Below are 12,704 nucleotides of genomic sequence, written 5' to 3'. Positions count from 1 at the left end.
GGCAATTCTGGTAATGAGTTAACAAAACTCCTCAATTGTAATCTGATACCAGTACAGAACTAACTTTGGTGAAATCTTTGCCAGAAAAATTATACAAAGTCAGAAACGAGTTGAGAAGAGGATGTTTTTTTACTGCTTCTGAAGTGTATACGCGAACAAAACTATTTAAAGATCCCTTTTGAGGAACGGCTTCTGGAGAGCACACATTTTCAGCGGATCTTATCTAGAGGCCAGAAGCTTGAACTTGAGAACATAGTATCCTCAAAGCAAAATTATATGAAATTATAAAAGGCTGCCAACAAACCAAGACCACTTTTTTAATTAGATCTTCTGAGATTGGGCGCTTCTAAACTTCGGTCACATACCGACTTTCGGTTCAACATAGTTATGAAAGGAAAAAAGGTTCACCCACATTCTAACTCCGCTTTATCGGTCAGAGGTGGAAGTTGTATTCATGACTAGTTGCGAGACAAATGGAAAGTGGTTAGGCATACACTCTCGGCTGTCTGTAGGTATGATTTCATTGGATGACGACCTGGTTCTAGCTAAGGCATGTATGCGCCAACGTGCAATAAAGATTGTGAACCAGAAAGTACAATGAAAGCTGGACATCGAGGAACGTTAGACACAACCAAGAAATTTGATATCCACAATCGAAAATGTCGACTTTAAAGGTAACTCTGACAGCACGAAACAGCCACGTCTAATTTTGGTAACCCTGTGAAACACATTGAGCAATGTGAAATATTGTTGAACACGATCATCAGCGCCCTCAAAATTGGGAGGGACTTCTTCGAACTATTCGAGGTTTAATGTTTGCTGCCAATCTGCAACACATATGAAAAAGTACGATACTCTTGGCGTACTCGGACGATATTCACATAGTTCATCTCTCCACAAGTGCCGTCAGCACGGCTTTTTTCATCTTGGAGATTAGTCGAGCAGTGAGAACAGCGAGCAGTCGAGCAGCGAGAACAAAACAAACTAGCTTACAATTAAAACTTCGAATTTATGAAGGACATTTTATACATAGGAACCAGCTTTTAGACACACCAACATTCGGGAAAACTATTCTATGAAAGATCTGTGGCGTTGTTCTTGCGAACGGCAGGCACCAAAGAGATGGAATTATTGGCTCTCAAAGTTTTATAATAACATGAATGTCCAACACAAATACGACTACGATGTCTTATCCATTTTATATGTACAGAGGAAAAAACCTTGATGAAAAGATTATTCGAAGAGCTAAATTCGAAGGGAACTGTGTGCAAGTACACACATATTTCTGATCTGAATAACTAACGCCACTTCGCAAAGGGGAAGAGTAAAGGGTGAAGGTGCAGAGATATATGAAAATAAAAAAATTGTATGTGAAATACTCGAAGGTCTAATAGACTTCTTGTGTAAAAAGCGTTGCACAGTTTTTCAATTTTAAATTGCAGCTATTTTGATGGTTTCTTTAATCAAGCCCACTGTCTTCGGCTTTAATACGCCTGCGCCATACAACTGCCTGGACGTACAACCTTAATCTACGACAACATTAATACTCACAATAGTAACTATACCAGTAAAAAAAAGAAAACAAGAGGAGAAGCCCGATATTAAGTGTATAGTCACAAATTTACTGCAACGCAGATTTACGAGTACAAATCAACGACTATGGTTGGTTAAGGATTTTTCGTAAAGCTCATTTAACCAGCTGTTGTATTGCTGCGAATTGTAATTGACAACACACAAGATACAAAAATTGACTAAATACACTTGAACCTTTCACAAATGAAAGGCATTCACTTCACAGCAACAGGATGAGCAACAACAAGGCAGTTAATATGGAGAAGTTGTGCGGTTTGATTTTCGTTTTGGCCGTGGTCGCAATCGATTGGAGTGCGAGCAGCCATTTGCCAACACATCGCCTCGACTATCCAGAGGATGCATTGACGCTAAATGAGCGTTTCTTCAATGACGTGCGTGCACTGATAAAACGACGTCTAAAGGAAAATGCAGCGGTGAGTGGGAAACTTACTAATTGTGGATGGGAAAGGAATATTAAATTATTTTTTTTTTTTGTTTGATTTCACAGTTACAGGAACTGCATTTGGATAATGAAAATGTAATTAGCATTGGCAGCAGCGGTGGCAGCAGCAGTAACAGTAATGAGTTACAAACGAATTTGGAACATAGCAGCGCTGGAGGCGGTGGCGGTGGCGGTAGCATGAATATTATAACTCCACCGCCCGTGGTACCCACGCCAGTGCTGGTAGAGAATTGGCCAACTGAAAGCCACTCCTTCGGGCAGGTCACCGCCGTTTCCATTGATCAACATGGCAATCCGGTCATCTTTCATCGCGCCGATAGATATTGGGATGCGAAGTAGGTCAACAGCTGTTACAAATCAGTTGTGTGTGTGTTTATTGGAGTAGGCGTGCGGATATACATATATTTAACCGCTACTTGTTTTCTTTTTTGTTGTTTTAGCACCTTTAATGACAGCAACATTTTCTATTTGATTGAATATGGACCGATTAAGGAGAAGACTATTTACATTTTGGATCCCAAGACGGGTGCTATTAAATCTGGGTGGGGAGAAGATATGTTCTACATGCCACATGGCTTGACCATCGATGTGCATGGAAATTACTGGATTACGGATGTGGCAATGCATCAGGCGTTTAAGGTGGGTAAAAGTAAAATTAGCGAAATTAAATCAAATAAAAGATGATTAAATTTAATTAAAACCATAATAATTAAAACCATAAAAATAAAGTAAATACAGTAAAGTATAAAAAATTAAGGATAAAACAGGTAAATCAAGAAAAAATTAAAAAAAAATTACAAATAAATACATTGAGATAACCTAAAATAAAATTAAGTATGACAAAATAAAAAAAAATTAAAATGTAGTAAAATTAAATAAATTAAAATTAAATTAGTGGCAAAACAAGTGGAATATGAAATTAAATTATTTAAAATAATTAAATAAGGAAAAAAATATAAGAAATATAATAAATTTAAACTAAATTAAATTAAATTAAACTGAATTAAAATACAATAGAATAGCATAAACTTTAATTGAATCGGGGATTACAAAATAGAATAAAAAAAAAAAATAAAAGAAAATAAAACAATGTATTTTAAAATAAAATATAATAAAAATATATTAAAATAAGGCGCATAAAATAAAATTAAATAACGTAAAACTAAAATAAAATAAATATTACAAAATATTAAAAACAAAATATAATATAATAAAATTAAATTCCAATAAATAAAAAATGATTAATAAAAAGGGTTATATAAAATACGATATAATTAAATAGAGAAAGTGAAGTTAAATCAAGTCAGAATTATAAAAAATTACAATAACATAAAATTAAATCAATTGAGACAAACTATTACAAAATAAAATTAAGGAAAAAAAATATAATAAAGTAAAGTCAACTCGATTAAATATTACAAATCAAAACAAAATATGATAAAATAAACAAAACAAAACAATAAAATTAATTTAATTAAATTACATAAAAAATTCATAAAACGAGGTGTAATACGAGGTGGGTTGAAAAAGTATCGCGAATTTGGTGTTTTTTCAAAAAATATTTATTAATTCATTAATATCTATTTTGTCCCCTTCAAAGTAGTTCCCATGATATATTATACACTTGTGCCAAAGTTTTTTCCAATCTTCGAAGCACTTCAAAAAATATTTTTTTGTATCTTGTTCAGCTCTTCCTTCGATGCCGTCTTTATCTCGTCAATCGTAGCGTAGCGTCGTACTTTCATGGGCCTCTTCAGTTTCGGGAACGACAAAAAATCACAGGGGGCCAGATCGGGGGAATGCGGTGGCTGTGGCATCATTAGTGTGTTGTTTTTGGCTAAAAAGTCACGCACACGCAACGTTGTGTGAGCAGGGGCGTTATCGTGATGCAAGAGCTAATTTTTGTTCTTCCACAAATCCGAGCGTTTCTGGCGGATTGCTTTGCGCAAATTACGCATAACTTGCAGGTAATATTCCTTATTGACCGTTTTACCCTGTGGCAAGAACTCATGATGCACAAGGCCCCTGCAATCGAGGAAATCGGTAAGCAAAACTTTTACATTCGACCGAACTTGGCGCGCTTTTTTCGGTCTTGGTTCGTGCGGCAGCTTCCATTGAGATGATTGACCTTTGGTTTCCACGTAACCATAAACCCACGATTCGTCACCAGTTATGACCCTCTGGAGCAAATTTGGGTCGCCGCGGACAGAGTCCAACATCTCATTAGCAATGTTCATGCGATGCTGCTTTTGGTCGAAATTGAGCAGTTTTGGTACGAATTTTGCCGCGACCTGTCTCATGCCCAAATCATTGAAAAAAATCGAATGGCACGAGCCAATCGATATGTCTAGCAACTTCTGTTCTCAGCAACTTCTCTAACGGTGATTCGACGATAGGCCAGTACCATTTTCTTCACTTCATCAATTTTTTCGTCTGTTCACATCTTCTCGCCCTTCTGAGAGCATTTTGTACCACCAATAAACGTTGCTTTGGTCCAAAGTAGATTCTCCGTATGATACAGTCAACATTCGGAATGCATCCGCGCACTTAATTTGATACAAGTTCTTTTATCCATATTTTTGAACAGGCAAAAATCGAAGACGAGCGAAACACGTGCAAGCAAAGCAGCGGTAAACAATTAACTGAACATTCCAAATGGCCGAACTCGTCGGCATGAGTGAGAGACATGAGTACAAACATGTCGCCACAAAAAAATCGAAATTTGAATACACGTAACCTGCGAAAATTCAAAATTCGCGATACTTTTCGAACACACCTCTATAAACTAAAATAATTACAATTTATAATTAAAGTCCATTAAATTAAGTAAAGCGAGCTAAACTAAGAAAAAAATATAAAAAAATAATTTAGGGATATATTGTATACGAGTATACGCCTTACGCGAACTGTCGTACCGTCCAGATGTGTTTTTTTAATATTCGAGTGTTAATTAGCCACATGTGCTCAATGCAAAGAGTACTGCCACTTGAACTGTGTTGGTATTCTGCCAGCTGATTTGGATTTCCTAATCGCGGCCGATAAGCTTTTCTTTTGCAAAAACTGCACGGCTGAGCGCCATAATTCAAATCGCTCATTTCCCCCATTCAATTTGTGTGTTGAGAAAGCTGTCGTAATAAAAAATTATATTGTTAATAAACAGCAGGTTACCTTGCTTATAGTCGTCAAAGAATTTGCCGCTCTTCGGAGTGAGAATGCTCGGTCGCTATCTGTAGTGAATACTCTGCATGAAAATAAACAACAATTACCGCAAAAGTTCGATGCCCTGCAGGCACAAACAAAGCAAACTCGCAAATAGTGAAGCTAACATATCCTTACTCACATTCGAACTAATAAATATACGTCACATAGTGACTAGTGCTGTAAACATCAAACCAGCTGTGAGTACTCGTAACAACGCTAACACTGTTTGCTCATCGCCTGTTGCTAGTGCGAATCTCCCCCCGCGTGCTGCATTTTCCTCGGTTTCCGCTGCTTCCAGCGCTAATGATGCTGCTTTTGTGTCTCAATCAACTATAGTACTATCACTGGTACAGAGAGTGCGAAGCCAGGCTCGACTTCTGCCGCTGCGCTAAGTGTGCGAGCGCTATGTGTGCTAGTGGAAGTCGCTCTTCGCGTTCTGTCTGCTCTCCTAATGTAGTCCCTGCGCCAAATAAATAATACCTCCATATTTCCAATTAAAGTTAATCGAGGCGCCATTTCATTCTAGAAATTGTATTCTTTGATTTTGAATTTCCATTTCATGGTACAGCGACAAACGGTGGCACATCAACATTTTGGGCACGACACGTTTTTATATTTTACTCCATACCGCAATACCGCCAAGCAAAAAAATTATTAAAAATCAACGGGATGGTTTAGCAAATTCAAACTTATTGTTCTAAAATTGAATAAGCCATCATACTACATACAAAAATCTTTCTAGACCGTGGAATTGGGATGAAAAGTTTTTGAAACATTCACTATTTTTGTAAAAAAAAAAATGAAAATTTGGTTTTTTTAGGCAATATTATAAAAAAATAAGATTCAAAAAAAGGAAAATAGTCAAAGTTGGTCAACATTTTGATCTACAATACTATCGTCTGGTCAAGGGGCATGGGTACATCTCGCTACTTGTCAGCAAGTCACTACCTAAAAGTCCTTTGTTCCAATATTTCAAAATCCTTAGTTTATTTTCATTGATAAACGCTTTCTACTTGTGATTTCAAGTTCTCAGCCAAACGGATCTAAACTGATTGCTTCAAATCCTATTTATTGAATTGAAAATTCGTTATACCGAAAGTTTACTATTATAGACGCTCCACTGTAACGTAAAATTATAAAATTAAATTAAATTTAAAACAATGGAATAAAAAAAATATTTAAAAAAATTAAAATAAATTATAATATATAAATTTTTATTTTTTCTTTAACTAAATTAAAATTTTTATTTTTTCTTTAACTAAATTAAAAGTTCATTTTAAATTATAATCAATTAAAAAAACCAATTAATGAAATAAAAAACCTAAATAAAAAAATGTTATTAATAAAATGTGTTTAAATTATATAAAAAATAAATTAAAAATAAAAAAATTTTATTAATTTTTAAATTTTCAAATTTTCTTTTTAAAATTTTAATACAACTTTTTATTTTTATTTATAATTTTTTTTTTGTTTCAGTTAATAAAATTTTTTCTTTTATTTTCTAATTGTTTTTATTTAATTAATGTTCTTTTTCTAATTTCTTTTTATTTATTGTTTTTATTTTATCTATTTTTTTATCTTTCGCTTCTTTTATTGAAGAAGATATTAAATTTAAAAAAATTAAATGAAACAAAAATGTATTAAATAAAAAAATTTTATTTAAAAAAATTTATTTAAACTATATAAATGTTTATTTTTTCTTTAATTAAATTAAAAGTTAATTTTAAATTATAGTCAATTAAAAAATGTTATTAAATAAAAAAACGTAAAAAAAAAATTTATTTACAAAAATGTATTTGAATTATATAAAAAGTAAATTAAATTTAAGAAATTTATAAATTTTTAAGTTTTCAAATTCTTTTATTAAAATTGTAATACAACTTTTTATTTTTTTTTTATACATTTTTTTTTTTGTTTAAGTTATATTAATAAATTTGTTTCTTTTATTTTTTAATTTTTTTTATCTACTCAGTGTTTTTTTTTTGAAAATTTTTTCTATTTATTGTTTTTATTTTATTTATTGCTTTTATCTTTTACTTCTTTTATTGAAGAAGAAAAAGATATATCATTAAAAAAAAAATGTATTATATAAAAAAATTTTATTTAAAAAAATTAATTTAAGTTATATAAGTTAGTATTTTTTCTTTAATTAAATGAAAAGTGGATTTTAAATTATAAACAATTAAAAAAAATTAATTAAATAAAAAAACGTAAATAAAAAAATTTTATTTAAAAAACTGTATTAAAACTATTTAAAAAATAAATTAAATTAAAAAATGTTATTAATTTTTATCAAAATTTTAGTACAACCTTTTTACTTTTTTTATAATTCTTTATTTGTTTAAGTTAATAAAATTTTTTCTTTTATTTTTTAATTGATTTTATTTAATTAATGTTTTTTTTTTACTTTTTTTTATTTATTGATTTTATTTTATTTATTTTTTTTTATCTTTTACTTCTTTATTTTTTTTATTGAAGAAGATATTAAATTAAAAAAAATGAAATTAAGAAAAAAATTATTAAATAAAAAAATTTTATATATTGTAAAAAATTAATTTAAATTATAATATATACATTTTTACTTTTTCTTTAATTAAATTAAAAGTTAATTTTAAATTATAATCAATTTAAAAAATTAATTAAATAAAAAACGTAAATAAAAAACGTTTATTTAAAAAACTGTATTTAAATTATATAAAAAATAAATTAAATTCAAAAATTTTATTAATTTTTAAGTTTTAAAGTTTTTTTATTAAAATTTTAATACAACTTTTTATTTTTTTTGTTTATTTAAGTTAATAAAATTTTTTCTTTTATTTTTTAATTAACATTTGATTAAATATGTTTTTCTCTAATTTTTTGAATTTATTGTTTTTATCTTTTACCTCTTTATTTTTTTATTGAAGAAGAAGAAGAAAAGATATTAAATTAAAAAAAAATGAAATTAAAAAAAAATTATTAAATAAAAACATTTTATTTAAAAAAATTAATTTAAATTATATACATTTTTATTTTTTCTTTAATTAAATTAAAAGTTAAATTTAAATTATAATCAATTAAAAAAAAAATAATTAAATAAAAAAACGTAAATAATAAAATTTTATTAAAAAAAAAAATGTATTTAAATTATATAAAAAATTAATCAAATTAAAAATATTTCATTAATTTTTAAGTTTTCAAATTTTTTTATTAACATTTTAATACAATTTTTTGTTTTTTTTATAAATTTTTTTAAGTTCATAAAATTTTATCTTTTATTTTTTAATTGCTTTTATTTAATTAATGTTTTTCTTATTTTTTTATTTATTGTCTTTATTGTATATTTTTATCTCTTATCTCTTTTATTTTATTTATTTTTTATTTCATTTTAATTTTTTTATTGCTTTTTAAATTTATTTGTTTTTTATTGTTTTTTTTTGATTTATTTTTGTTTTCATTGTCTTTTTAATTTCTTTTTTTTTAATTTTTTTTTTTACTTGTTTGTTTTCTTTTATTTTATAATTGTTTTTATTTAATTAATTTTTCTTATTATTTTTTATTTTTAATTATTTTGTTTTTATTTTATTTTTTTATCTCTTATTACTCTTATTTTATTTATTTTTATTTTATTTTAATTTTTTTATTGTTTTTTAAATTTATTTTTTTAATTTATTTATTTTTATGGTTTTTTAATCTTTTTTTATTGTTTTTTATTTTTTTATTTTATTTTATCGCTTAGTTTTTTGTTTTGCCTATTTAAATCAATTCAATTTAATTTAACAAACTAAATTTAATGCAATACCTCTCAGTTCAAACCATTCGATACTCAACCGCTGCTAACCATTGGAAAACTCTTCAAACCCGGCTCAACCATTAATCACCTTTGCAAGCCCACTTCTATTGCAGTGGCCACAACAGGCGAGGTAAGTCATTAAGCAAAACTCTTACAAGTTTCACGCATTTGTGCATAAAAAATTCTTCCCTACCTAAATTACTCTTATGGGCGCGCTTTCAAAACTTCTAGTTCTTCATTGCCGACGGTTACTGTAATAGCCGCATTTTGAAATTTAACGCTGCTGGACGAATATTGCGCACCATACCACAGCCACCGGGTAAACAACAAAATAAGTGCACTAAAGAAGTTTAATAAAAATAATGTATCACATTTTGACAAAATTTTCAGAATTCCTCTCGCTGCAAGTGCCACATGGCATCACTTTATTGGAACATCTAGATCTCCTGTGTATTGCTGATCGTGAGAATATGCGTGTGGTTTGTCCAAAGTGAGTTTAACAGAAAATCTGAAATTTTAACAAATAAAATAATATAAATTATAACTCCTTACTTTCCAACATAGAGCCGGTTTAAAATCGTCACAGGGTGAGGGTCAGCCCGCCGCTACCATACAAGAGCCTGATTTGGGTCGTGTTTTTGGCGTGTCAGCTTACGGAGACATTGTATACGCAGTGAATGGACCTACATCAATGTTGCCCGTTCGCGGTTTCACCATTGATCCACGCTCCGAAACAATCATCGGGCATTGGGGTGAATTCAAAAATCCACATTCGATTGCTGTATGCGTGAATGGGTCCGCACTGTATGTTACCGAAATCGGTACGAATCATCAGACAAATAAAGTGTGGAAATATGTGTTGGTTTAAGTGCACAGAACAAAGTGGTATGAAGTGAAGTGAAGGAGGGTGAAGAGGAGTGAAAGTATAAGAAATGTTCAAGATGATGATGAAAAGTTGTAATAAAAACAGAAGACAAAACAAAGAGTATTTTAAAAACATAGCAAGCAACAATAATTGAATAGAAAACATTGAGTTCAATATAAAAACAAAACAATAAAGTATAGTTGTAAAACAATAAACCTATAAAGAATCTAATCGAAATTAAATGTAATAACTTAATATCGAACGAGACCTTCAGTTTACACCTGAAAAAAAAATTTTTTAAATAAAAAATGTGAGAAAAATAACACAAAGCACTACACATTTTTACCTCGAACGTAGCAAGCACCAAGTTGTGCATGTTTTAAATTACAGCTACAAAAGCAACTCAAGTCATATCTCGGAATCACAAAAAGAAAAAGAGGAAAAGCAAGAAAATAATAAAATATGTGACCAAAAACACTTCGATTTTAGTAATTTCACAAATCTTCCATTGTCTATATTTGGGGAGCATCTGCTCAGCAAGTGGTTAAGTTATCCACACACATACACGTATAAAAACATAACTATGTATATCAACCACAAACGAAAGATAACCAAAAGTAGTCACCAATACAATTAAAACTATAGTAACAATTTCTTGAATATATAACATAAAATAATAATAAATGAAACTAAAATATTAAAAAGTTATAGAAGAATGCACAAAAAACCTATATAAATATGAGAAATAACCAAAATGTGGTGGTAAAAGTAATAAAGTAAATATTTGCGTACAAATAGATGATGAAAAAATTAGTTTATTACATAAAAATGTGTATAAATAATCTGCTAACCCTATCACCCTAGTACCTACATATTTAAAAAAAAAGTCGTAGTAAACGTTTTATGTGGTCTTTGCTCCGTCGTGGTAATGAAACACCCTGTAGTAACCTACCCGGTTTGCCTTTCAAAAATTGTAATGGTGATTTATAAAAACGTTTGGTTTTAATAGTTTACATATACATACATACACAAAAAAAAAACATAAATTGATTTGTAATTTGGCCTCCTGTACCTAAAGTAAACTTTTAACCAGTATATGTACAAAGAAATGATAAATAAAATTGTGTCTACCCCACTAAACTGTGCTGAGTTTTCTGTTTAATGAAAATTATATTACGAGGGCGGTTCAATAAGTACCCGTGTTTGATGACAGAGGGCGTTTCTGAGGGGAATTGTTATCGTGTGCTGCCTTCTATCAAACGACGCCAAAACAAAATTCAGACTGATTGATAGGTTAGTTTGGATTTGGCAGCTATTCGAGTAAGACGTGTTTCGTGATTGTCGTTAAGGTGGAAAAAGAACATTATATATATATATATATAATTGTCGTGTACACCCTTTTTGGGTGTTTGGCCAAGCTCGGAGGTTTGCCATTGCCTGCCGAGGGGCGACCGCTATTAAAAAAATGTTTTTCTTAATTTTGGTGTTTCACCGAGATTCGAACCAACGTTCTCTCTGTGAATTCCGAATGGTAGTCACGCACCAACCCATTCGGCTACGGCGGCCGCCTGGAAAATGGAAAAATGAACATTACCGTTCGCTAATTCGCTTTTTGTTTTTGGATGGGCAAAAATGCGCAGAGATAAAAGCAAAGTTGGACGCTGTCTAAGGGGACGCTTCGCCATCGATGACCACAGTTAGATATTGGTTCAACGAATTTAAACGTGGGCAAACATCCGTTTTAGATGAGGAGCGACCAGGACGCCCGGCAGACGTGGTTATCGAGGAAATCATTTAAAAAATTCCACGACAAGATTCTCACTGGTCGACGAACGAAAATGCGCGAAGTAACAGAGGGGAACAGAGATGTGTCGATCGGAAAGGCAATTAATATTTTACATGATAAATGGGCAATGAAAAAAATTGTCGGCCCGATGGGTGCCCCGATTGCTCACTGTGGACAACAAGCAGATGCGGCTGTTAACTTCAAAGCAATGTTTGGAGCGATTTAAGCGAGATCCGAAGGAATTTTTGCTACGTATTGTCACCGTTGATGAAACCTGGACTCGTCATTACACGTCAGAAACTAAGCAGCAATCAAAAGAATGGATTTCTCTTGGTGATTGTACTCCAAAGAAGGCGAAGACAATCCATCGGCCGGAAAGGTCATGGCGACGAGTTTTTGGGATGCGAACGGCGTCATCCTCATAGATTTTTAGAAAAAGGAAGATCGGTCACTAGACAATACTACAGTGTCTTATTGGAACGCTTTCACAAAAAAATTTAAGGAAACACGGCCTGATTTGGCGAAAAAGAAGGTGCTGTTTCACCACGATAACGCAACAGCACATTCATCCAGAGTTGTCACCGCCAAATTGATTGAATTGCATTATGACGTACTGCTGCACACCTCGTATTCACCCGATCGGGCGCCTTGTGACTTTTTCTTGTTCCCTATTATAAAGAAATGGCTCGGGGAGAAAAAATTTAGTTCAAACGAGGAATGCATATTTATTTCTAAAAGGGGACTATGTTGAAGAATAAAAAAAAATAAATAAAAATGTTGAAAAAACTTTTGAACAACTTTTTTTTTGAAATAGCAAGAAGTGATTGTGTCGTGCGAAATTAAAAACAAAAAAACGAAGCTATAAGTAATCAGCGTTTAAGAAAACAATTTCCAAACACACGTGAAGTAGGAAAAGTTTTTCGCGCGTCACGAAACAGTAAAAAGAACTGACGTGATATCAAGGCTGAATGTTGAATGTTGTTCCACGGGCCACGTTAAGTCGAGTTTTAAAGCGTTCGGCCAGTATTAAGTTCTCTAAAATTAA

At 31.0% G+C, this 12,704-nt stretch overlaps 1 protein-coding gene across 2 annotated transcripts; it reads left to right on the top strand.

Annotated features, from left to right (window-relative positions):
* The first annotated feature begins 1,565 nt into the window (after nt 1-1,565).
* Nucleotides 1,566-11,013, top strand: LOC129245590 (peptidyl-alpha-hydroxyglycine alpha-amidating lyase 2). 2 transcript variants are annotated; one of them, XM_054883854.1, is made up of 8 exons: nt 1,566-1,704; nt 1,784-2,006; nt 2,081-2,370; nt 2,476-2,674; nt 9,025-9,138; nt 9,240-9,327; nt 9,399-9,498; nt 9,573-11,013. In XM_054883854.1, the coding sequence occupies exons 2-8, from the start codon at nt 1,806-1,808 to the stop codon at nt 9,874-9,876; spliced, it is 1,296 nt and encodes a 431-aa protein (XP_054739829.1). In that variant the 5' UTR covers nt 1,566-1,704; nt 1,784-1,805; the 3' UTR covers nt 9,877-11,013. The 2 variants fall into 2 exon arrangements, with proteins under 2 accessions (XP_054739829.1, XP_054739828.1); XM_054883853.1 differs by having other exon boundaries at nt 1,566-2,006.
* The last annotated feature ends 1,691 nt before the right edge of the window (nt 11,014-12,704 follow it).

Source organism: Anastrepha obliqua, chromosome 4 (genome assembly GCF_027943255.1).
Source record: "Anastrepha obliqua isolate idAnaObli1 chromosome 4, idAnaObli1_1.0, whole genome shotgun sequence".
NCBI classification, from domain to species: domain Eukaryota; kingdom Metazoa; phylum Arthropoda; class Insecta; order Diptera; family Tephritidae; genus Anastrepha; species Anastrepha obliqua.
This window is presented reverse-complemented; position numbering and strand designations above follow the sequence as displayed.